The 20,476-nt window shown below is 68.3% G+C and overlaps 2 protein-coding genes across 3 annotated transcripts; one reads left to right on the forward strand and one right to left on the reverse strand.

The window, feature by feature from the left end:
- Positions 1-278: 278 nt before the first annotated feature.
- On the forward strand, positions 279-4,167 carry LOC135404289 (peripherin-like). Of its 2 annotated transcripts, none has more exons than XM_064638999.1 (9): positions 279-637; positions 1,529-1,589; positions 1,725-1,820; positions 1,895-2,056; positions 2,145-2,270; positions 2,346-2,566; positions 2,869-2,918; positions 3,063-3,139; positions 3,222-4,167. In XM_064638999.1, exons 1-9 carry the CDS (start codon positions 294-296, stop codon positions 3,261-3,263), a joined length of 1,179 nt encoding a protein of 392 aa, XP_064495069.1. In that variant the 5' UTR covers positions 279-293; the 3' UTR covers positions 3,264-4,167. The 2 variants fall into 2 exon arrangements, with proteins under 2 accessions (XP_064495069.1, XP_064495070.1); XM_064639000.1 differs by having other exon boundaries at positions 3,225-4,167.
- A 237-nt stretch (positions 4,168-4,404) lies between these two features.
- Positions 4,405-19,799, reverse strand: GLI1 (GLI family zinc finger 1). Its single transcript, XM_064638932.1, has 12 exons — positions 19,443-19,799; positions 11,417-11,575; positions 11,230-11,307; positions 10,875-11,070; positions 10,536-10,689; positions 10,254-10,355; positions 10,003-10,143; positions 9,348-9,497; positions 9,019-9,183; positions 8,441-8,689; positions 7,830-8,109; positions 4,405-7,239 (listed from the first exon to the last, which is right to left on the reverse strand). The coding sequence occupies exons 2-12, from the start codon at positions 11,511-11,513 to the stop codon at positions 5,048-5,050; spliced, it is 3,804 nt and encodes a 1,267-aa protein (XP_064495002.1). The 5' UTR covers positions 11,514-11,575; positions 19,443-19,799; the 3' UTR covers positions 4,405-5,047.
- Positions 19,800-20,476: the final 677 nt, after the last annotated feature.

Genomic DNA, 20,476 nt, shown 5'->3' on the forward strand with positions numbered 1-20,476 from the left:
CCGGCCCCTCTGCCCCCCACACCTGATGCTGCACCCTCGAGACGGGACCCACCGACCCCCCCTCCCCGCACCCCCGGGGGGTCTCCGGGCCCCTACGAAGGGGAACACCTGCAGCCCCCCGCCCCGCAGCCGCTCTCCCCGCCCCCGGGAGGGGACATCCGCAGCCCCCGGTCCTCCCCCCGACCGGGAGACCCCTCCCCTCTCCTCCGTACCCCCGGGTGCCCCCAGCGGGGCGGAGCCGCTGTCCTCTATAAACAGCCGGTACCGGCGGCCGCCGCCCTCCCGGTGGCACCATGAGCCGCCGCGACCGCGACCCCCGGGCGTCGCCGCCCCTCCCCGTGGCCCCGGGGCGGCTGGCGGCGGCGGCGGCGGCGCGGGGCGCGGAGCGGGAGGAACTGGCGGCGCTGAACGATCGTTTCGCCGCTTTCCTGGAGCGGGTGCGGGCGCTGGAGCGGCAGAACGGGACCCTCCGCGCCGCCCTGGGCCGCGCCGCCGCCGCCACCGGGCCCCGCACAGGGCTGGTGCAGGGGGAGCTGCGGGGGCTGCGGGAGCGGCTGGAGCGCCTCGGCCGCGACCGGGACCGGCTCCAGGCCGAGCGGGACGGGCTCGCCACCGACCTGGCGGCCCTGCGGCAGCGGTGGGCGGGCGGCGGGGCCGGGGGAGGCGGCGGGATGGGGAGCGGGGATGCGCCGGGATGAGGGATGCGCCGGGATGTGGACCGGGGATCAGTCGGGATGAGGGATCTGGCGGGAAATGTGCCAGAGAGGGACCCAGGGATGCGCCAGGATGAGGGATGCGCCGGGATGAGGGATGCGCCGGGATGAGGGATGTGCTGGGATGAGGGATGTGCTGGGATGAGGGATGCGCCGGGATGAGGGATGTGCCGGGATGAGGGATGTGCTGGGATGAGGGATGCGCCGGGATGAGGGATGCGCCGGGATGAGGGATGCACCTGGATGAGGGATGTGCTGGGATGAGGGATGCGCCGGGCTGGGGACTGGGGATGAGTCGGGATGAGGGATGCATGGGATGAGGACTGGGGAATGTGCCAGAGAGGGATCAGGGGATGAGCTGGGATGAGGGATGTCATGGAATGAGGGATGAGCTGGGATGAGGGATGTCATGGGATGAGGGATGCAATGGGATGAGAGCTGCACCAGGGCGGGGACTGGGGAATGCACCGGGATGAGGGATGTGCTGGGACCAGAGGATGCAGCGGGATGGGGATGGATGAGCCCCGGGGATGCCAGAGTGGAGACTGGGGGGTGACTGGGGATGCATCCAGCAGACGCTGGGGAAGGCACCGGGGATGCACAGGGAACACTGGGAGGTACTGGGAGATCCGGGCTCTGCGGAAGGACGGGGCACTGGGAGGGGCAGGGTGGGGTCACTGTGGGTGGACCTGTGTGAGCACTGGGGGACAATCCATTCCCATGGGCCTCCAGTGTGAGGGGGGCTACAACAGGAGGTGTGAGAGGAGGGGTCTGCACCCTGTCTCCCACCTCCCTCTCACCCCTGCTGTCCCCAGGCTGGAAGATGAGACACAGAAGCGTGAGGATGCAGAGAAGACCCTGGTGCTGTTCCGCAAGGTGAGGGGGCTGGGGGGGGCCTGTCCCCCCGTGCAGTGCCAATCTCCATCCTCCACCACCCCGGGAAGGGGGGAAGATCCAGGGGGTTCCCATCCCCTCCTGCTGCCCCGCGGCTCATCCCAGCCTCTCCCCCAGGACTTGGACCACGCCACGCTGTCCCGCCTGGAGCTGGAGCGCAGGGTCGAGCTGCTCATGGACGAGATCGGCTTCCTCAAGAAGCTGCACGAGGAGGTGGGGCCCGGGCTGGGGTGGGGGAAGCGGGCCGGGTCCGTGTGCCACGAGGTGACGGCCGCGTGCCCGCGCAGGAGCTGCGGGACCTGGAGGTGAGCGCCCCGAGCCCGGCGGGGCCGGCGGAGGGGGAGAGCTGCAAACCCGAGCTGACGGCGGCGCTGCGCGAGATCCGCACCCAGTACGAGAGCATCGCCGTCAAGAACCTGCAGGAGGCCGAGGAGTGGTACAAGTCCAAGGTACCCGGGGCCGGGGGGGGGCTCGGGAGGGGCCGGGGAAGGGGGGGGTCGAGGAGCCGCAGAGCCCCGACTCGCCCGGCCCTCGCAGTTCGCCGACCTGTCGGACGCGGCCAACCGCAACCACGAGGCCCTGCGCCTGGCCAAGCAGGAGATGAACGAGTCCCGGCGGCACATCCAGAGCCTGACCTGCGAGGTGGACGGGCTGAAGGGCATGGTGAGAGCCGGGGGGGGGTGTCCGGGGGGTGCCCCCACCCCAGCCCTGTGCAGCCCCTTCTCCCCCCCCCCGCAGAACGAGGCGCTGCAGCGGCAGATGCGGGAGATGGAGGACGAGTTCGGGGAGGAGATCGGGAACTACCAGGCCGCGGTGGGGCGGCTGGAGCAGGAGATCCAGCAGATGAAGGAGGAGATGGCGCGGCACCTGCGCGAGTACCAGGACCTGCTCAACGTCAAGATGGCCCTGGACATCGAGATCGCCACGTACCGCAAGCTGCTGGAGGGCGAGGAGAGCCGGTGAGGGGGGCCCGGCTTGTCGGGGGGTTTTCTTGGGAGGAGGCAGCTCAGGCCCTGTTCCCACAGGAAAACAAGAGGTTCCCGTGGGAGCTCCTCGCTGCCGAGATAAAGGCAAGGCCAGGGCCTGGGGTGATGGTGGGGGAGCTGCCTCCGGCTCCGCTCCCGGTGCCAGCCTGGCAGCCCATGGGCACAGCCCCCAGCTGAGCCGGGATGAAGGTCATGGACTCGAGTGCGTGGAAGGGTTGGGGTCACTGGCAATGCCCAGGAGCCCCAGAACCCCCTCACCCCCTCTCTCCCCCCAGGATCACCGTCCCCCTGCACCCAACCACCTCCTTCAGTGTGAGAAGCTCAGGTGAGGGGCGAGCCGGGGGTCCCTCACTAGGTCTGGGGTCTATCCTTGGGGGCAGAGACCCTACAGGGGTGTGGGTGGGTCCCTGTGCCCCCGCTCAGGGTGCCCGGGGGGGGCAGAGGGGGCTGATGGCCCCTCTGTGCCCAGTGCTGGAGCCCCAGCCCGCGGAGATCCCGGCACGAAGGACGGTGCTCATCAAAACCATCGAGACCCGGGACGGGCAGGTGAGGCCTGGGGGGGGGTCCTGACCTGGGGGGGGGAGCCCGACCCTGAGGTGGGGCTGACCCCCAAATTCTCCTCCCGCAGCAGGTGGTGACGGAGTCGCTCAAGGAGAGGGCAGGGAAGTGAGGAGGGGCCCCGCCGTGGTGGCTGCTCTGCCGGACCCCCCCAGACCCCCCCACGCGGGGCACGGAGCAGAGCGGGGGGGCCCGGGAGCCCCCCACCCCTAATCCCTGCTGCCGGCACCGTGGGGCGATGCCGCGGTGTGTCCCTGTGCCTTGTGTCCCCCCCCGTGCCTTGTCCCCCCCCCATTTTATTTATCGCTATTTATCGCCTGTTTATCGTTCTCCCAAGCACAGCCCGGGCCGTGTTTCACAGCGAGCCTTCCCCGGGGGGGTCCCGGCGCCCCTCCCGCCACCGGAGCGGGCCCCGGCTGTCCCCGGGGCTGGGGGGTCCGGTGTCCCCCCGCGCTGTCCCCCCCGGGACCGCCAGGGGGCGCCCTCGGCCGCTTTAATTGCGCGTTAATTACCGGGTTAATTACGGCGTGACGAGGCTTTTGGGGGCGCGCGGGGAAAACGCCCCGATTTCCATAATCGCGTTATTTTTAAGCGTTTTTTTTTTCTTTTTCGAATCGTTTCGGCCGCGTTGTTTTAAACCGGATCGTGCAAAAAATCGCGTTGTCCTGACCCGAAATTCACTTGTTAGTTTTGCTACCTTGAGCGAATTCTGTATCATTTTAAAGCGATTTTGCATCGTTAGTTGGATCGTTACAAGCAAATTACGCAAAATTGCATCTTAAGCCATTTTTCACATCGTTAATTACATCATTTTAACCAAGTCATGCAAAGTTGTGTTCTTCAAACAAATTTTTGCAGGCCTAATTGCATTATTTTAACATCATTTTGCATGAATGGTCTACTTTAAGCAATTCCTGCATCGTAAATTCCGTTATTTTCAGAAAATGGCATTATTTTAAGTATTTTTCACATTATTGCCACTTTAAGCAAATACAAAATTGCCTTATTTCAGGCCATTTTTTGCATCCTTAATTGCATTATTTTAAGCAGATTTTGCATCATTAATTATTCCGTCTCCAGCCAATTTTGCGTAATTTAATTGTTTTAACCCACTTTTGCATAATCAATCGCGTTATTTTGGGCCATTTTTGCATTATTTGAAGCCACAAATCACTTTTTAACCAGTTTTGCTCGCTCTGGGCTCCAGGAACAGCCCAAACCCACCCCCTGGATCCCTGAGCCAGAGGGGGGGGGAGCTGCTGCCAGTGGGGCCCAGGGGACCAAGGGGGGGTCTGGGGGTCCCATCCAACCCCCCCGGGCCAGGGTGAGGGGTGACAAAGGACACGGTGACAGTCCCCTGAGAAAGGGTTTAATTGGGGGGGCACTGCTGGTGCTCTCACAGTTTGGGGGGACCCCCCCCAGACAGACAGACATTATGAACACTATGTACAGGCACCCCCCGCCCCATCCCCGGGGATCTGCCCCCCCCCCGGAGCAGGAGGGGGGGGTTTGCAGTCTGGACAGACTGGGATTTGGGGTGGGGGGCAGTGGGAACGCCGGGATGGGGCCTGCCCAGGGGGTGGGGGGCTCTTTGGCATTAAGGCTGGGGGGGGGCAGGTGGGACAGGCTCCCAGGCACTGCAAGAAGGGCCCAGTGAAACCAGTTCCCCACCCCAGAGGTGACCTGGAGGGTTGGGGGGTGTCTGGGACCCAGCAGTGTCCCCCCTGAGCGAGGGTGGCACTCAGAACCTGGAGAAGGGGGGGGGTCCAGGGGGGTTCCCCGTCCCCCCCAGGGCACAAACCCGTGGGTGAGGAGGATTCCCGGCTCTGCCCCAACGGGTTGGGCCCCCCCCGGTCACGGAGGTGCCACCCGAGGGCAGGTCCCGTCCCCCTGGTTTCAGGACAGGGAGTTGAGGAAGTGGCTCTCCCCTGCCAGCGTGCTCAGCATGGAGCTCATGTCCCCCACTGCCATGTTGGCACCCCCGGGCGAGGGCAGCAGGAGCCCCCCGGCCGGGCTGGGGGGGCCGGGCAGCGCCGGGGGGGGCTCCTCGTCCTCCACGATGGCAGCGAAGTCAAGGTGCGTGTTCTCCAGGTCCAGGGAGTCGAGGCTGTTGGCCACCTGCTCCCCCGAGTCCAGGTAGTAACAGGAGGTGCCCTTGAGTCCCTCCGAGCTGCCGCCGTAGTGCCCGGGACCCCCACAGCTCGCTGCCACGTGGCCCAGCAGCTTGTGCCCGCCTTTGCCCACCTGCCCGTGGGTGCTCTGGCCCGGGTAGTACCCCGGGGGGTTGCCAGGCCCCTCGGGCACGGGGCGGGCGGGGGGTAAGCGCAGCAGGTGCCGGGAGTTGGTGTCCAGCCCGTCGTAGCCGGGCCCCGGCTGTGCCAGGCTGTAACTCAGGCCGGCCGGGTGACCCGGGGGCTTCGGGCCACCTGGGGGGTGTGGGACCATCTCGGGGTTGAAGCACGGGGGGCTCAGGAGGTGCTGGGGCTCCGCCAGGCCCTGCAGGTGATCGGGTTTGGGTTGGTACCCGCAGTACCTGGGGCTGCCGTACGGCGGTGCCGGCACGGCCTGGCACTGCCCGGGCTCCAGCCCCGTGCCAGGCGCCCCTGCCTTGGAGGGGGGCTGCTCCCCCCACATCAGCGCCTGCTGGGCCTCCACGTAGCTCCGGACCATCACTTCTTTGGTCTGCAGGGTGGGGGTCTGGGCTCTGCGGGCGCCCGGGCTGGCGATGCCCATGTACCCGCCCGGCGCCGGTCCCGCAGGGGGGTACCCGCCCGGCCCCACGTCCATGGCGTGGCCAAAGGCCGGGGGGGGCAGCGGGGGCCCGGCCAGTTTGGCGCCGGGGCAGGGAGCAAGTGCTGGGGCGGGCGCCGGGTATCGCTGCTCGGATTTGATCTGCAGCCGGTAAGGTCGGTGCCCCCCGGGAAACCCGCCGTCCTGGCACGAGCTCGCCAGCTTGGGATGCTGCCCACAGGCACTGGCGTGGGGGTACTCGGTGCTCTGATGGGGACAGTGTGGCCCGGACACGGTGGCGGCGGCGCCGACGCTTTGCCCGGAGCTCATGTCCAGCGTGCCCGGGGCGGGTCCTTCCCAAGGCACTGGCATGGCCCCATTCCCAGCTGGCAAACTGGGGAAGTGCTGGTTCATCTGGCACTGCGGGAGGGAGAACTCGGGCTGCAGCAGCCCCTCCTCCATGTCCCCGGGCGTGCCCCCCATGGTCCGCTGAGCGCCGTAGATGCCACCCTGGAGCTCCACGCCCGGGCACGGGAAGCTTTCCTCGGGATAGCCCAGGTACTGCTCCATCTCCAGCAGGCCGGGCTCGGGGCCGGGGCCCCCCACGCTCTCCAGGAAGACGTTCTCGGTGATGCTGGGGGGCCGGGGGGAGAAGCTGTGGCGCTGCAGGTTGGCCTCGGAGCCGCCCAGGGGCTGCAGCGCCGTCCTGCCCGCGCCCGGCGCGCTCACGTTCCCCACGCTCTTAAACCGCTGCACCCTGGGCACGGCCGGAGGCTTGGCCACGGCCCGGGCGGGGTCGCTCGCCCGCCGGACGCCGTGCCGGGGCACCAGGCGAGGGGGCACGGCGCCCGGGTAGCCGGGGCGGTCGTTGGAGCTGTGCCGTCGCGGCAGCCCGTTGGGCACGCAGCGGGGCCCGGGGTATCCCGCGGGCACGGGGCCGCCCGGGGCCGCCCACTCCACGCCGGGCAGAGGGGTCGGGGGGGGCCCGCCCGTGGCCGCGGCGTATTTGGCCTTGAGGCGGTAGCGCTGGGCAGGGGTGAGGGTGCCCACCCCCGGCAGGGCCCCGCACGGGCCGGCGCCGCTGGAGCGCCGCGACTCGTCGGGAGAGGCCGTGGGGTCGTAGCCGTCGGCCGGGCACGGCCCGCCGGGCATCGCCGCCCCCTCGGCCGGGCACGGTGGGTACGGGGACACCAGGGACGAGCGGCGGCTCACGGTGTAGGCGGAGCTGACGGTGCTGGTGCCGCTGCTCCGGCGCTCGCCCAGGGCCACCAGCCCCAGCTCCGCCGCCGACAGCTCCGCGATGCGCCGGTGGGAGGCCGGGGGGGGCACCGGGAGCCCGGGCACCTCCCCGGGCAGGCCTGGGGGAGAGAAGGAGGAGTTACCACGCGGGATGTGGCTCTTCCCTGGTCAGACCCCGCGAGGACAGGGAGAAGGTTCCAGAGCAGGCAACAAAGAGGGGCAGAGGCTCATTTGGGTTGGAGAGATCGTTGAATCCTGGAATGGTTGGGGTTGGGAGGGATCTTAAAGACCATCCAGTTCCACCCCCTGCCCTGGGCAGGGACACCTTCCACTAGCCCACGTTGTTCCAACCAGACCTTGAACGCTCCCAGGGATGGGGCAGCCAGGGCCATGCCATGCCAGGGCCTCACCGCCCTCACAGGGAGGAACTTGTCCCCAGTATCCCATCTCACCCTCCCCTCTGGCAGTGGGAAGCCACTCCCCCTTGTCCTGGCACTCCAGGCTCTTGTCCAAAATCCCTTTCCAGCTCTCCTGGAGCCCCTTTAGGCACTGGAAGGGGCTCCAAGGTCTCCCCAGAGCACAGTCCAGACTTTGGGGTCCGCCACTAATAACAGGAACGTTTGGAACCCTCTGGCTGCCCCCCAGAGCTCTCCAGGCAGTTCCCATGGGAAGGCTCCCTCACCCCAGCGGGAGGGCACCCCGGGCTCACCGGCTCCAGGGATGGGTGGCAGGTTCAGGCCCTTGGAAGCTGCGGGTTTCCTCAGCTGCTTCAGTTTGTCGATGCGAAGGTTCTCCAGCTTGTGCAGGGCCATGAGCCCCGAGGTGCCCATGGGCTCCCCGGGCACCACGTCCTCCAGCGTGGACAGGTCCTCGTAGCTGCCACCGGCGTTCCCTGCCATCTCCACGCCGCTGTCGTTGTTGGTGGTGCTGCCCAGGGGCGAGTGGTCACTGCTGCAGGACGACTGCCCGCCCGGGCTGGGCTGCGGCTTCTGGGGGGAGCAGAACGGGGAGAGGGGGTCAGGTGTCCACTACGCTTGGAATCAGGGAATCATTGAGGTTGGAAAAGCCTCTGAGACCACCGAGTCAAACCATTAACCCAACACTGCCACGTCCACCACTAATCACGTCCCCGGGTGCCACATCCACACGATTCCTGAACACTTTCAGGGACGGGTCCCCCACCACTCCCTTGGGCAGCCCCTTCCACAAAGAAACTTTCCCTGATACATCCGACTTAAATCTCCCCTGGCACAACCTGAGGCTGTTTCCTCTTGCACTATCACCTGGGGGTGACCCCCACTCCCCCCCCCAGCTCCTCACCAAGGCCAGGTCGGGCACCAGGAGTTTCCCGTCGTCCTTCCGGGCCTCGCCGGGGCCGCTCGTGTCCTTCTCCTGCTTCATGTCCAGGGGGGCGCTGGGGGTGGGCAGCGCCCGGCCCGGCCCCACGTCCCCCCGGTGCTTCTTGGTGACGTGGGCGTCGGGGCCGTGCACGGTCTTCACGTGTTTCCGCAGGGAACTCGGGTCCGTGTAGCGCTTGGTGCAGCCGGGGATCTTGCACACGTACGGCTTCTGCCCGGGGACAGCGGCGGGCACAGAGCGGGGTCAGCTCCGACCACAGCCCCCTCCCCTAAAGCAAAACCCCCTCCCCTTCCTCTGGATCAAAGAGGGTGAGTCCCCTGGGGTGAGTCCCCTCGGGTGAGTCCCCTCGGGTGCCGGGGGGAGAGCTCAGGGAGGCTCCCCAGGAGCGGGATAAAGGGATCCCAGCGGGAATGCCGGTGACCAAGGGGGCATTTAGAGCAGGCAAAGAGGGAGTTGGGGCGCACAGGGTTGAAGAGGAGGGGTGTGGGGAGCTGTTGGAGGACGGGAGCGACGCAGAGGAGCCCGAGGCGGGGCCGTACCTCGTTGGAGTGGGTGCGGTTCTGGTGCTTGGCGCGGTCGGAGGCGTTGGAGAAGGCCTTGTTGCAGCCCTCGTGCTCACACACGTAGGGCTTCTCCCCCGTGTGCGAGCGCAGGTGGGTCTTGAGGTTCTCCAGGCGGGAATAGGCCTTGTTACAGCCCTCGAACTGCGGGAGAGCGGGGTGGGACACGTCACCCCCCACCCCACCCATGGCACGTCCACCCTGGACACGCATCCCGCCTGCCACACACGGACCCACCCCTATTCCACCCTCTCAGCCCCCATTTTCCCGGCTCACCGAGCACTTCTGAGGGATTTTGGGCATCTCACCGTGCACTTGTGAGGTTTCTCGCCCGTGTGACGCCGCATGTGCACCACCAGCATGTACTGAGCCTTGAAGGGCCTCTGCTCCCGGGAACAGGCTGCCCAGTGGCACACGAACTCCTTCTTCTCCCCGTGGATGTGCTCGTTGTTGATGTGCTGAGGAGGGAGAGGGGCGTCACTGGTGGCACTGGGGAGGGGGACAAGGGACAGGGAGATACAGGAACATCGTGGGAGAAAGGGATGTAGAGGGACTGGGATGGCAGGAAGGGACATAAAGGGACTGGGATAGCGGGTGGAGACACCCGAGTTTGGGGAAGACAGGTCAGGTGGTGTTTGGAGGAGACAGAGGACACAGGGGATGTTTGGGGGCTACTTCAGAAGGGCCAGGAGCAGAGGGGTCACAGAGGCTTAAGGGTGGTCGGGGGGATACAGGAGATTTTGGGGAAGGAGAGCTGGAGCAAAGGAGGGAGTCTGGAAGCGGCTGAGGAGGAGGATGCACATCCCTCCCTGCCCAGGGAGCGACTTCCAGCATCACGGTGAGTCCCCGGGGCAGGTGGTGGGAACTGGGAGCAGGAATCGTGGGCTGCTCCAGGGGGGCGTCACACAGGGCAGCCCGAGGGCAGGTTTTGGGGTGGGGGCACCCCGGCAGCCCCCGACTCACGTGCACCAGCTGCTCCTGCGTGTCGAACTCCTTGGCACAGCCATCCCAGTAACAGTTGGTCTCGTACACGGCCTCGCACTCGGCCTTCCCGTCCTCCTTCTCCAGCTCCTCCCGGACATCCAGCATCCCCAGCAGGGGGTCCTGGGGGAGCACGGCCAGGGGAGTTCCCCAGGTGAGCACCCACGGGAGCGGTGCTGGGACTGTGGGGCCCTGGGGACGTGTGGGGGGGGGTCCCCCAGCCCGGGACGTACCTGGGTGCCCGTGGACGCCGGGCTGGAGATGTCGCCCTCGGATCGCTCCTCTGGGAATTTGGCAGTCAGGGGGCTGCTCAGGCTCCACTCCAGCTTCAGCTGCTGCTGGGGCCGGGAGAGCAGGGAGGAGTCAGCACCGAGATTCCCTCCGGAATGTGGTTTGGGGGATGCATCCTCACAGGGATACACCCCCCCATGGATGCACCAACGACACGGATGCCCAGGGCTGACACGGGTCCCACCTCCCACGGATCCCCGGCCCACAGGGATCCCCCTCCTCACCTGGCAGTGTTTGAGGGCCCCACGAGCGGGGGGGTGGTGCAGGAGCCCCGGGCGTGTGGGCAGGGGCTCGTGGGAGCTGCAGGGAGGGGGGGGCGTGTACAGGTGACCTTGGCCCTTCTGCTGCCCGGGGGGGCTCTGGTACCCCAGGGACGGGCTGTGGAGAGCAAAGGGACGAGGGGGTGACACCGTCAGGGGACAGGACTGAGGGCTCCATGAGCAAACACCCCTTGCCCCCCGTCCCACCCGGCCCCCGGCTCTCCAGGCACTCCCCGAGGTGGGAAGGGGCACTCGGGCTCCGGGCCAGGCTCCCACCCGCGGGGGGCTGAGGGCAGTGCCCACCTGATGGTGCTGATGGAGAGGTGCCCGTAGGAGCCGCCGGCGGAGGCGCAGCGGGAGTTGATGAAGGCGACGAGGGAGTTGGGAGAGGTTCGGATCACGGTCTGCAGGTCGATGCTGGAGTCGGACAGGGGGGAGATGGACAGCGCCCGCTTCTTGCCCAGCTTCCCCGCGCCGCGGGGCGTGGAGAACCGGGAGCCTGGGAGGGCAGAGCGGGGGGCACCGCCCTCAGCGGGGGGCTGAGCACCCCCCCCAGGGAGACACACCTGAGCGGGCCAGTTCGCTCGGGATTTAGGAGAAAAGAGATGCCGAGCCCCCCCGCGGAACCCCCGCGGCCCCCCCAGAACCGGACACTCACCATCACCGGGGTGGTCGGCCCCTGGTGCCAGCCCATACCCGCGGTGCCCGGGCTGGTGGCACACGGGGAAATCGAGGCCTGGGGGAGGGAGGACAGATGAGCTGGATGGGACAGAGGGACCCCCGGAGCACCCCTGACCCTGGGGGGGGGGGTGAAGGCAGAGCCTGGGCCCCCCCGCATGACCCACCTGGTGGTCCCGGGGCGGCGGGGGCTGGCCCGTGGGGGGGGCGCAGGCAGCAGTGCTCGCTGTAGCCGGCGGCCGGGGGTCCGGCGGGGTCGAACATCTCTCGCTGGGGCCCGGGGGGGGTCTCAGGGGCGCATCGGGGCGGCGGCGGGGCCCGGGGGGCTGCGGGGAGGGACGGGGGGGAGGAGGGAGGTGGAGTGGGTTTGGCCGCCAGGGGGCGCCACAGGACGCGGGGACCCCCCCCCCCCCCCCGGGAGCGGAGACCCCCCCTCACCCCCCGGGGTGGTTTAAACTAAAATAGGGGAGATTTGGGGGTGTTGGGAAGAAATTCCTCCCCGGCACGGGGTGCCCAGGGGAGCCGTGGCTGCCCCTGGATCCCTGGGAGTGCCCAGGTTGGACACTTGGAGCAGCCCGGGCTGGTGGAAGGTGTCCCTGCCCAGGGCAGGGGGGGGGGACTGGATGGGCTTTACGGTTTCTTCCAACCCAAACCATCCCGGGATTCTACGAAATGGGAAAACGAGGCACAGCTGGAACCGTTCCCGGGCCGAGGACCGGAGCTGGCTCCCCGCTCCTCTCTCCCCGCGGATCCTCCACAGGTCCCACCCAGCCCTGCCTTGCCCGCGGGTCCCCACCCTGCCCGCGGGTCCCCACCCTGCCCTGGTCCCACCCACACACCGTGCCCCTGCCCAGGGGCTCAGCCCGGCCCACCGTGGATCCCTGAGGTCCTGCCCTGAGCCCGGTCCCACCCCCACCCAGGGCCACCGTCCTGCCCCCGATCCACGCCCAGGTCACCGTCCTGCCCCCCAACCCCACCCACAGCCACCAGCCTGTCCCTCATCCGCTCCTTCTCACGGCCATGTCCTGCCCCCCACCCCTCCACCGCCCCGGTCCCTGTCCCGCCCCGAGCCCCCCGGGGGCTGACACGAAGGACAGAGGAGCAGGAGAAGCCACCGCAGGACGAGGCAGATGTGGGTGGCACTGGGGACAAGGGCTCCTGCCCCCTCAGCCTCCCCCTCTGAGACGGAGGGAATCGCCCCAAACGAGGGGTCTGGGGGAGTGGGAGCCCCTCACCCCGCTGGGAAAAGTGCTGGGTCGCGTTTGGAGCAGGGGGGGGCGAGGGGGGCGGCAATTCTTCCGCATGAGTTGCCCCTTTGAAAGCTCGTCTCGGGGCTTTGTGAGAGTGTCAGGCAGGAAGAATGGGGGGGGGGGCAGCGGGGCAGGCAGAGGGGAGGGGGCTGCCCGGGACGGTGGTGGAACTGGGGAGGGAAAGGGGGAAAGGGAGATGAGGAGGAACCAGGGGGCAGAGGAGGGGGGGTCTCACCTGCCTGCTGGACCCTGGGCCTCCCAGGAAAGTTTGGGATTAGCCCCAGGGGAGCTCCTGCCTGACCCCTCACCCTGCCAGGCCAACGGCGGGCACAGAGGGAGAGGGGGCTGCACCCACCCCCCAACTCCACAGACCTGGGCTGGGGGCTTGCAGGGACACCTTCCACCAGCCCAGGGTGCCCCAAGCCCGGTCCAAGCTGGCCTTGGAGGGCACTTCCAGGGCCTGGCACACGGAGCACACGGAGCACACACATGTGCCCAGCGTGTCACCTCACGTGGGGAACACACGGACGGGCAGCACCTCAGCACCCCCAGTTCCCACACCACCTCCCTGCCCGGGCTGTGTTCCCCCTGTGCCCCCTCCAGCACCTCCTGTGCCCCCCGGGGGCAGGTTTGGGGGGCTCTGGTCCCCCACACCCACCGAGGTGCAGTGATGGGTGAGGGTCTCACCGTGCCGAGGCACCGCTGGTGCAGGCAGGGAGAGCTTTGGTGAGCAGAGCCAGCCCGGCAAGGCGGGTGCCAGGAGGGCGTCAGGTGGGCACAACGCAGTGCCATGACCCCCCAGTCCCCCACATCCCCCCACCGAGCACTGGCACAGGACACCGGGGGGCTGCACAGCACCAAACCCACCCAAACCCCACCGGGCCCCGGGACGCTCCCCCCAACTCCTGGGGTCCGCGGGGGCTCCCCGAACCCGGCGGTCCGCCCCGAGCCGAGGGGGCTGGATGGGGCCGGGAAGGCCGGGAGCCAATGGGAAGCAACGGGAAGCAATGGGAACCATCCGGCGTCTCGCCCACCGCCGCGCTCGCCTCCCCCGCCGGCCGCACACCGCCACGGCCCACCCAAGTCGCAGCCTTTGGGCATAAATTTGAGAGCCAGGCGCAGGCGGGATGAGGGGAATCTTCCCTCGCTCTCCTCCTGCCAAGAAACTCAAACTGAAACACATTCCTGCTCCTCTCTGCCAAGAAAACCAGGAGCGCAGCCAGCGGCGGGAGCTCTCGGAGCAGGGCTGGCTCCAGACGCCGAAACGCGGCGCGGGAGGGGGGTCAGGGCTGGCCGCCCCCCTCCCCCCCCAGCTCCTCGCCTTTTATTTCCTGCAAACACATCTAAAATCTGTCATCTGGCTCCAGTTTCCTGAGGACACTGGGGAACGGGGTGGGGGGGAGAGGGAAGGAGACGGAGGAGGAGGAGGCAGGGAGGGAAAGGGGATGGGGGGAGCTCGCGGCGCGGGACAACGTGGGGACGGTGACACCGAGGGGTGGTGGGAGCAGAGAGCCCCCAAAAGTGAGGGGTGGTGGGAGCAGAGAGACCTCCCCAGTGCCGGGTGATGGAGCAGGGACGGCGGGAAGGAGGGAGAGGCAGGAGTGGGCACGGATGGCCCTGGGACACCAGGGCAGGAGGAGCAGGCGGCTGCCCCCCTGTGACGGGGCAGCCCCCCAGCCTGGCACCCCACTGCACCCCGGGATGGGGCAGACCACCCACCCCGGCTCCCCGTGACGCTGCAGACCCCACCCCGGGTCCCACACGCGCCGGGAACGCTCCTGTTCCCCCCACCAGCGGGGGTGGGTGCAGGGGTGGGTCCCCCCCAGCCCAGCCCCAGGGGTGACGGGGGGTCCCCGAGCCCCCAGCCCCGGCAGGGTTAACCCTCCCCGGAGCCCCACTGGGGAGGAATGTGATGTCAGGGCTGGATTAGCCCCCGCGGGCCCGGAGCTGTGTGTGGCACAATCCATCACCCGCCGGCACAGCCCCCGGCGTGGGGGGCCGGGGGGGCCCGGGGGGGCTGCGTGTGTGGGGCAGCCGTGCTGCTGTCGGGGCCTGTGTGAACACACGTGTTCTGTGTGTCTGTGTGTGTGCACACGTGTTCTCTGTGTGTCCATGTGTGTGCACACGTGTTCTCTGTGTGTCTGTGTGTGTGCCCCAGTGTCTGGGGTCACGGGGCAGTTGTTCTGGGGGGCAATGCCAGCCTGGTGACACCGATGGGTGGTGGGAGCGGAGACCCCCCGAAATGGTGGGATGGTGGGAGAGAGACTGTGGGAAGGAGGGAGACAGACGTGGGCACTGACAGCCCTGGAGTGTTTGGGCTCACGGATGTCTGTCCGTGTGCTCGGGCACGTCTGATACATGTGGGATGTGCACACATGTGGGATGTGCATGTGTGTGTGTGGGGGGAGCTCCAACAGCCAAGGCAGGGCCCAGTCACCCCAAATCCTCACTGAGGGAGGAGCGAGGGAGGGCCAGAGCAGGGAGAGGAGGCAGACAGAGAGCAGGGCGTGGTGGTGTGGCAGGGGCCAGGGTGGGGACACACCCAGAAGACCCCTTTGTACCCTTTTCACCCCCTCAGGAGAGGTGGAGTCTCCCCTGGAGTAGGTAACCCCCCAGCCCACCATGGGCACAGCCACCTCTGGCAGCCCCAAGATCACCCAACCCTAACCCCTGAGCCCGACCCCAACCCTGGGCTGCAGAGACCTTCCAGCTGCCCCGTGCCAGCGACAGTCCAGGACCACGGGGACACGTCCCAGCTCCCTGCCAGGACAGGGGGGCCTGGCAGGGTCACCCCACTCCTCCCAGCTGGGGTGTCCCCCCAGTGCTGCACAGCGGGGAGATGCCCCCCTGGAAGAAGCCCCTTTTCCCTGCCCCAGGCCCCCAGGCTGTGCTCAGAGCTGCTTCCCCTGACCCCACACGTTTCTGGACTCTGCCTCCAGCAGAAGCAACGTGCAGACCCCCCGCCTGCCACCCCTGACCCCCCCTTAGGCCGGGCTTTAGGGCCAGCCCAGCCCCTCTGCATGGGGCAGCTAATCTGCCCAGGCCCACGGCCCCACAAAGCACATCGCTTCAGGTTCAGGGGGTCTGAAAGGGGCCGGCTCAGGGTCGTGATCCCGTGCTGGTGGGGGCTGCCCAGCTCGTTCCAAGGTGGTCCCTGGCCTGGAAAAGCTGAGACGGGGAAGAAGCAGCTTCGGGGAACGTGGAGGGAAAGGGGCAGAGACGTCCCTGCCAGGACAGGCTCGGGACATCCCCCGCCCCATCCGCCCTCCCCCGGCCCCGTCACAAGTCCTCGTTCCCCACCCAATCCCAAAATTCTTCCCTGCCCTTCGCACCACTCCCAGGGAGGACCTGAGGTCCCTCCCCAGGCCACTCACCCCTCCAGGTGTCCCCCAGCACCCCAAGGCCGCAGCTCAGGGGGCAAACCCATCCACCCCTCGCTCCCACGTGCACCCACACCCACCCGGGGCCGTGCCCTGACACGTCCCTGGACACGTTAACACAGGCTGTAACACGGGCTGCCACACGTGTGCCTCGGCAAGGGGAGGGCAGGCAGCCCCGTCCTGCGGAGCCAGGGCAGGGATAACCCACGGAGGGGGGCTGCAGGCTCCTGTTCCCCCCGGGCAGGAGGGACCCCCAGCCCTCCAGCACCGCTCAGGAAGCCGTGGCAGGGTGGGCAGGGGCGGGGGGGGCTCCATAGGTGGTCCCTGGGCAGGCGGGCAACCATCAGTGCACGTTGTTTGCTTTGGCCCCCAGCACACGCTGCCCCCCAAATCCCTCCCCTACAGCCACTTCCCGACCCCCACCTTCACCAGGCTGGGTGGGGAAGAGGTTTTGGGGTGAGGGCAAGGGGGGCACACGCACGGCAGCAGCTGCTACAAGGAATTTTTATGCCTCCCTCTTCCTCCCCGGCGCTGGAGGGAAGCAGGAACATGTGGGACCCATAAAAGCTCTGAGTCACGGCTGTGGGAGCCCCCCTGGCAGGCCCTGCTCCTTCCCATGGCATCGAGCATCATCCCATGCCAGCACCGAGGGACGCAGGGGCTGGGCACATCCTGCCCATCCTGCCATCCCAAGGGCAGGCAGCGGAATCCATCCTCCTGCTGCAGGCAGGGGACTCACACTGGGCCTGTTCCCACTCCAGCAGCTCTGTCCTGCAGGATCCCTCCAAAGATGGGAAGAGGAGGATGTGCAGGACCCGGCAGGGACTCCGGCATCCATTAAAGGATGGGATATATGACAGGAATCCTGTTAATCTGTGGAAATGCCTGTGGCTTGATGTGCTGAGCACGGAGCAAGGCAGCACCCTTGGGGATTTAGGGAGCTTCCTGGGGCAGGAGACCCCTCTGTCTGCTGAGAGGTGGTGGAATGAGTGTCCTTGGGCTGTTCCCGAAATCCCCAGCCATCCTTCTCCTGCTGGGATACATTTGTCTCTCCTGAAGTATCTGCCCCGAGTGATGGTGGCCTGTTCCTTGGCTGGAGACCTACTCTGTCCCCACAGAGCAACCCCATCCCCTTGAGGACGTCCTCTGCCCCCCTGGGGGCACCAGACAGGGCTCTCTTTCCCTAAATCCAGGCTGGGAGTTGGACAGTGGGGTTTCCACATCTGGAAACACCCCCCAGCCTCACCCCGGACGCAGCAGAGCTGAAACCCGACTCTGCTTTGCCGCTCGTTCCCACTCCGAGGCGGCTCTTTCATTTTATTTTATCAGCTGTTCCCCTCGTTATCCTGCAGCTTCCCGAGGGCTGGGATGTGCCAGAGGGACTGAGGTGGGCACACACTCGCTGTGCTCCCGTCGGGAACCCTCAGCCTCGTGACCAGCCATCCAACTGCTGGCCCTGGGCGGGGACCCCCAAAAATCCCACCACGAGCGCGGGACTGAGCCGTGCACACGTGAACACACATGTACACATGGGAACACACGTGTACACACGTGTGCAGGGGGCACCTGTGCGGCTGTGGGGATGTGCAGGGTGTGCACACACGTGCAGCAGGTTGGAGTGGTGGGAAGAGCAGCGTCCCCAGGGATAAGGGGCTGGCACTGTGGGTGTCACTCAGCGGCACTGACCGAAGGGCCCTCGTGTTTTCCAGCCTATCCAGCCTCAGAATCAGGGAATCACGGAATCATTAAGGTCGGGAAAAGCCCTCCAAGATCATCGGGTCCAACCACTAGGCCAGCACTGACAGGGCCACCCCTGCCCCACGTCCCCAAGTGCCACATCCACATGTTTTCTGCACAATTCCAGGGACGGCGACTCCACCACTGCCTGTTCCAGCGCCCGACTGCCCTTTCAGGGAAGGAATTTTCCCTGATATCCAACCCAAACCTAACATGGTGCAAGTTCCCAGGTTCTGGACAGCGAGCCACGGATCCCACTCGGAGCCCGAGCTCCGCAGCCGCCTCCCCACAGCCTGTCCCACCCGGCCGGCGTCACAAGGTGTCCGCGCTGACTCACTCCCGGGATGGAAACTTCCCTGCTCCAGGGAGATCCTCGCAGCCCAGCCAGCTCCAGCACCGAGTTTGTTCCACCACCTCCCACCAGACCAGCCCTGGGGGCCCAGGGACGCTCAGCTCCCAACCTGCTCCTGACTTTGTGCTCGGCTTTGTGACGGAAAAGACCCTGGAATATGGAGGGGGGACGTGAGGATCCCCCCCAGGCAACCATTCCCTGTCGCCCACAGAGGCAGCGTCAGCCTCGGCTGGATGCAGCAGGAAAACTGAGAAAGTTTTCCTAGGGCTGAATTTCTGAAGGAGAAACTTCATCCAGCTGCTTCCTCTTCCCTTCCCCCCAAACCCAGTGCCCACCCGCATCCATCGGCTCAGGTTTGCCACACGCAGCCTACGGAGCAGAGAGGGGGGAAACTCATGGAATCAGAGTATCCAGCAGCATCTGCCAGGCCCCCCGACTGCTTCCAGGGCTGGGTGCAGGACCCCAGCCGTGGCTGGAGCACCCAAACACAGCACTGGAATGCCACAGCCATCCCTCAGCCCCATCCCCTCCGCCCTCACCATCCTCCCCGGAGAGATGCAGCCCCCTGACTGTCACCGCAGTGCCGGGTGTCCCCCACATTCCACAGCCATCCCCCAGCTCCGTCCTCTCCAGCCCCATCCTCCCCGGAGAGGTGCAGCCCCCAGGCCGTCACCGCAGCGTTCAGTGCCACCTCACGGCCTGGCAGGACATCAGGGGACCGGGGACACCCATTGTCCCCGCGCCAACCCCTCGGAGCTGTGCCAGGGCCCCGGGAACAGCGGGCGCTGCCGGTGGGGTCCCTCCGGCCGCGGGGCCGCCCCCCTGCCCTGACAAAGCTCCCAGGTGCGGGGGCCCGCGAGGTGGGTGCCGGAGCCCTGCGGACACCCCGGCTGGTGGGATACGAGGCTCAGGGTGGCCTGGGGCTGGCAGGGTGGGTGGCACAGCTGGCACAGCCCCCCGGGACGGTCCTGCGGCTGCTGCGTCACCGGGGCCGGGGCAGCAACTTCCACCCGGTCGCTGCTCCCGGTCCAACAGCCCCAGTCCGGCCCGAGCCGGCAGCCCCCAGTAGCCCCCAGTAGCCCCCAGTAGCCCCCAGTAGCCCCCAGTAGCCCCCAGTAGCCCCCAGTAGCCCCCAGTCCCGAGCCAGCCTCCCCTCCGCGGGCTGCCGGGGGCTCCACCGGCCCGGCGCGGCCGTCCCAGCCCACCCACACACACCGACCCACCCAGCCACCCACCGGGAGCTCAAAGCGCGGCGGGAGCGTGCGGGCGTGGGCGGGAGCACGAGGGGACGTGACGGGGCACGCGTGGGGCCGATCCCCTCCGCCCGCCCCGCGTGGCCGGTCCCCCCCGCCGGGAGCCCCGGTGGAGGTCCCGGTTCCCCCCCCCCCCGGAGCTCGCGGGACGGCCCGCGGAGGGACCGGCGCCATCCCGGGAGAGGAGTTCCCCCGGCCCGGACCCTCCCGACGGCTCCTACCTCCGGGGGGCTCCGAGCGGACCCAGGCGGGGCGGCGGCTCCGGCGGCTCCGCGTCCCCCGTTCCCCCGGCGGCGGCGGCGGTTCGGTCTGCGAGGGAAGCGGCACATCCAGGGGGGGACGGCGGCTGCCGGGCTGGGGCGGGACGGGACGGGACGGGACGTCTCCCCCCGCGCTCCCCCGGCCCGCCCCGGGCGCCCGGAGAAAGTTACCGGAGGGCGGCGGGGGCGGCGGGTCCCGGCGGGTCCCGCTCCGACTGCGGCGGCGGCGCCGATCGCGCCCGGGACGGAGACCCCGGCCGGGAGCGGCGGCCCCGAAAACCCGGGATGGATCCGGGACACGCACGGCCCCGCGCCCGCGCGCACCCCCCTCCCCCCCCCACGCGCGCACCGCTCCCGCACGCTCCCCGAGGGGCCGCCGGGCGCCCCACGCGCGTCCCCGCGCGCAACCGCGGGTCCCGCACGCTCGCGGGGGGCCCCACGCGCTCGCGCGTGTGAGGGATCGCGCGTGTAAACACGGACACGCGCGCCCGCCGGCGCTCGGCGCTCGCTTGCGGGCGCGGCACGAACACGCGCGGGGGGCACAGCCCGTGAACGCGCGGAGGGGGACGGACGCCAACCCCGCATCCACGCGGGACGCAGCCCGCGCACACGCGGGGTCACGCCCCACGCCAGCCCGCGGCGGGGGACACGGCCCGTTCACACGCACACGCGGGGGGCACGGATGCACACACACGAACACGCGGGGAGCGCAGCCCACGCACGCGGGGAGGGGACCCCCCCAAAGCCCACGCACACGGAGGAGGCACAGCCCAAACACGCGCGGGGGGCACAGCACGTGCACGTGTGGGGGGCAGAGCACACACACACACACGGGGGGGGCACCCCCCCAGCCCACGCACACGCGGGGAGCACCACACGCAGTCGGGAAGCACGGCCACGCACACGCGGGGTCTGCAGCCCGCACGCGGCGGGCACAGCCCAAACACCCACGGGGGGCACCCCCCCCAGCCCACGCACACGCGGGGGGGGGCACG

The sequence above is a fragment of the Pseudopipra pipra genome, chromosome 30 (genome assembly GCF_036250125.1).
Source record: "Pseudopipra pipra isolate bDixPip1 chromosome 30, bDixPip1.hap1, whole genome shotgun sequence".
Classification (NCBI taxonomy): domain Eukaryota; kingdom Metazoa; phylum Chordata; class Aves; order Passeriformes; family Pipridae; genus Pseudopipra; species Pseudopipra pipra.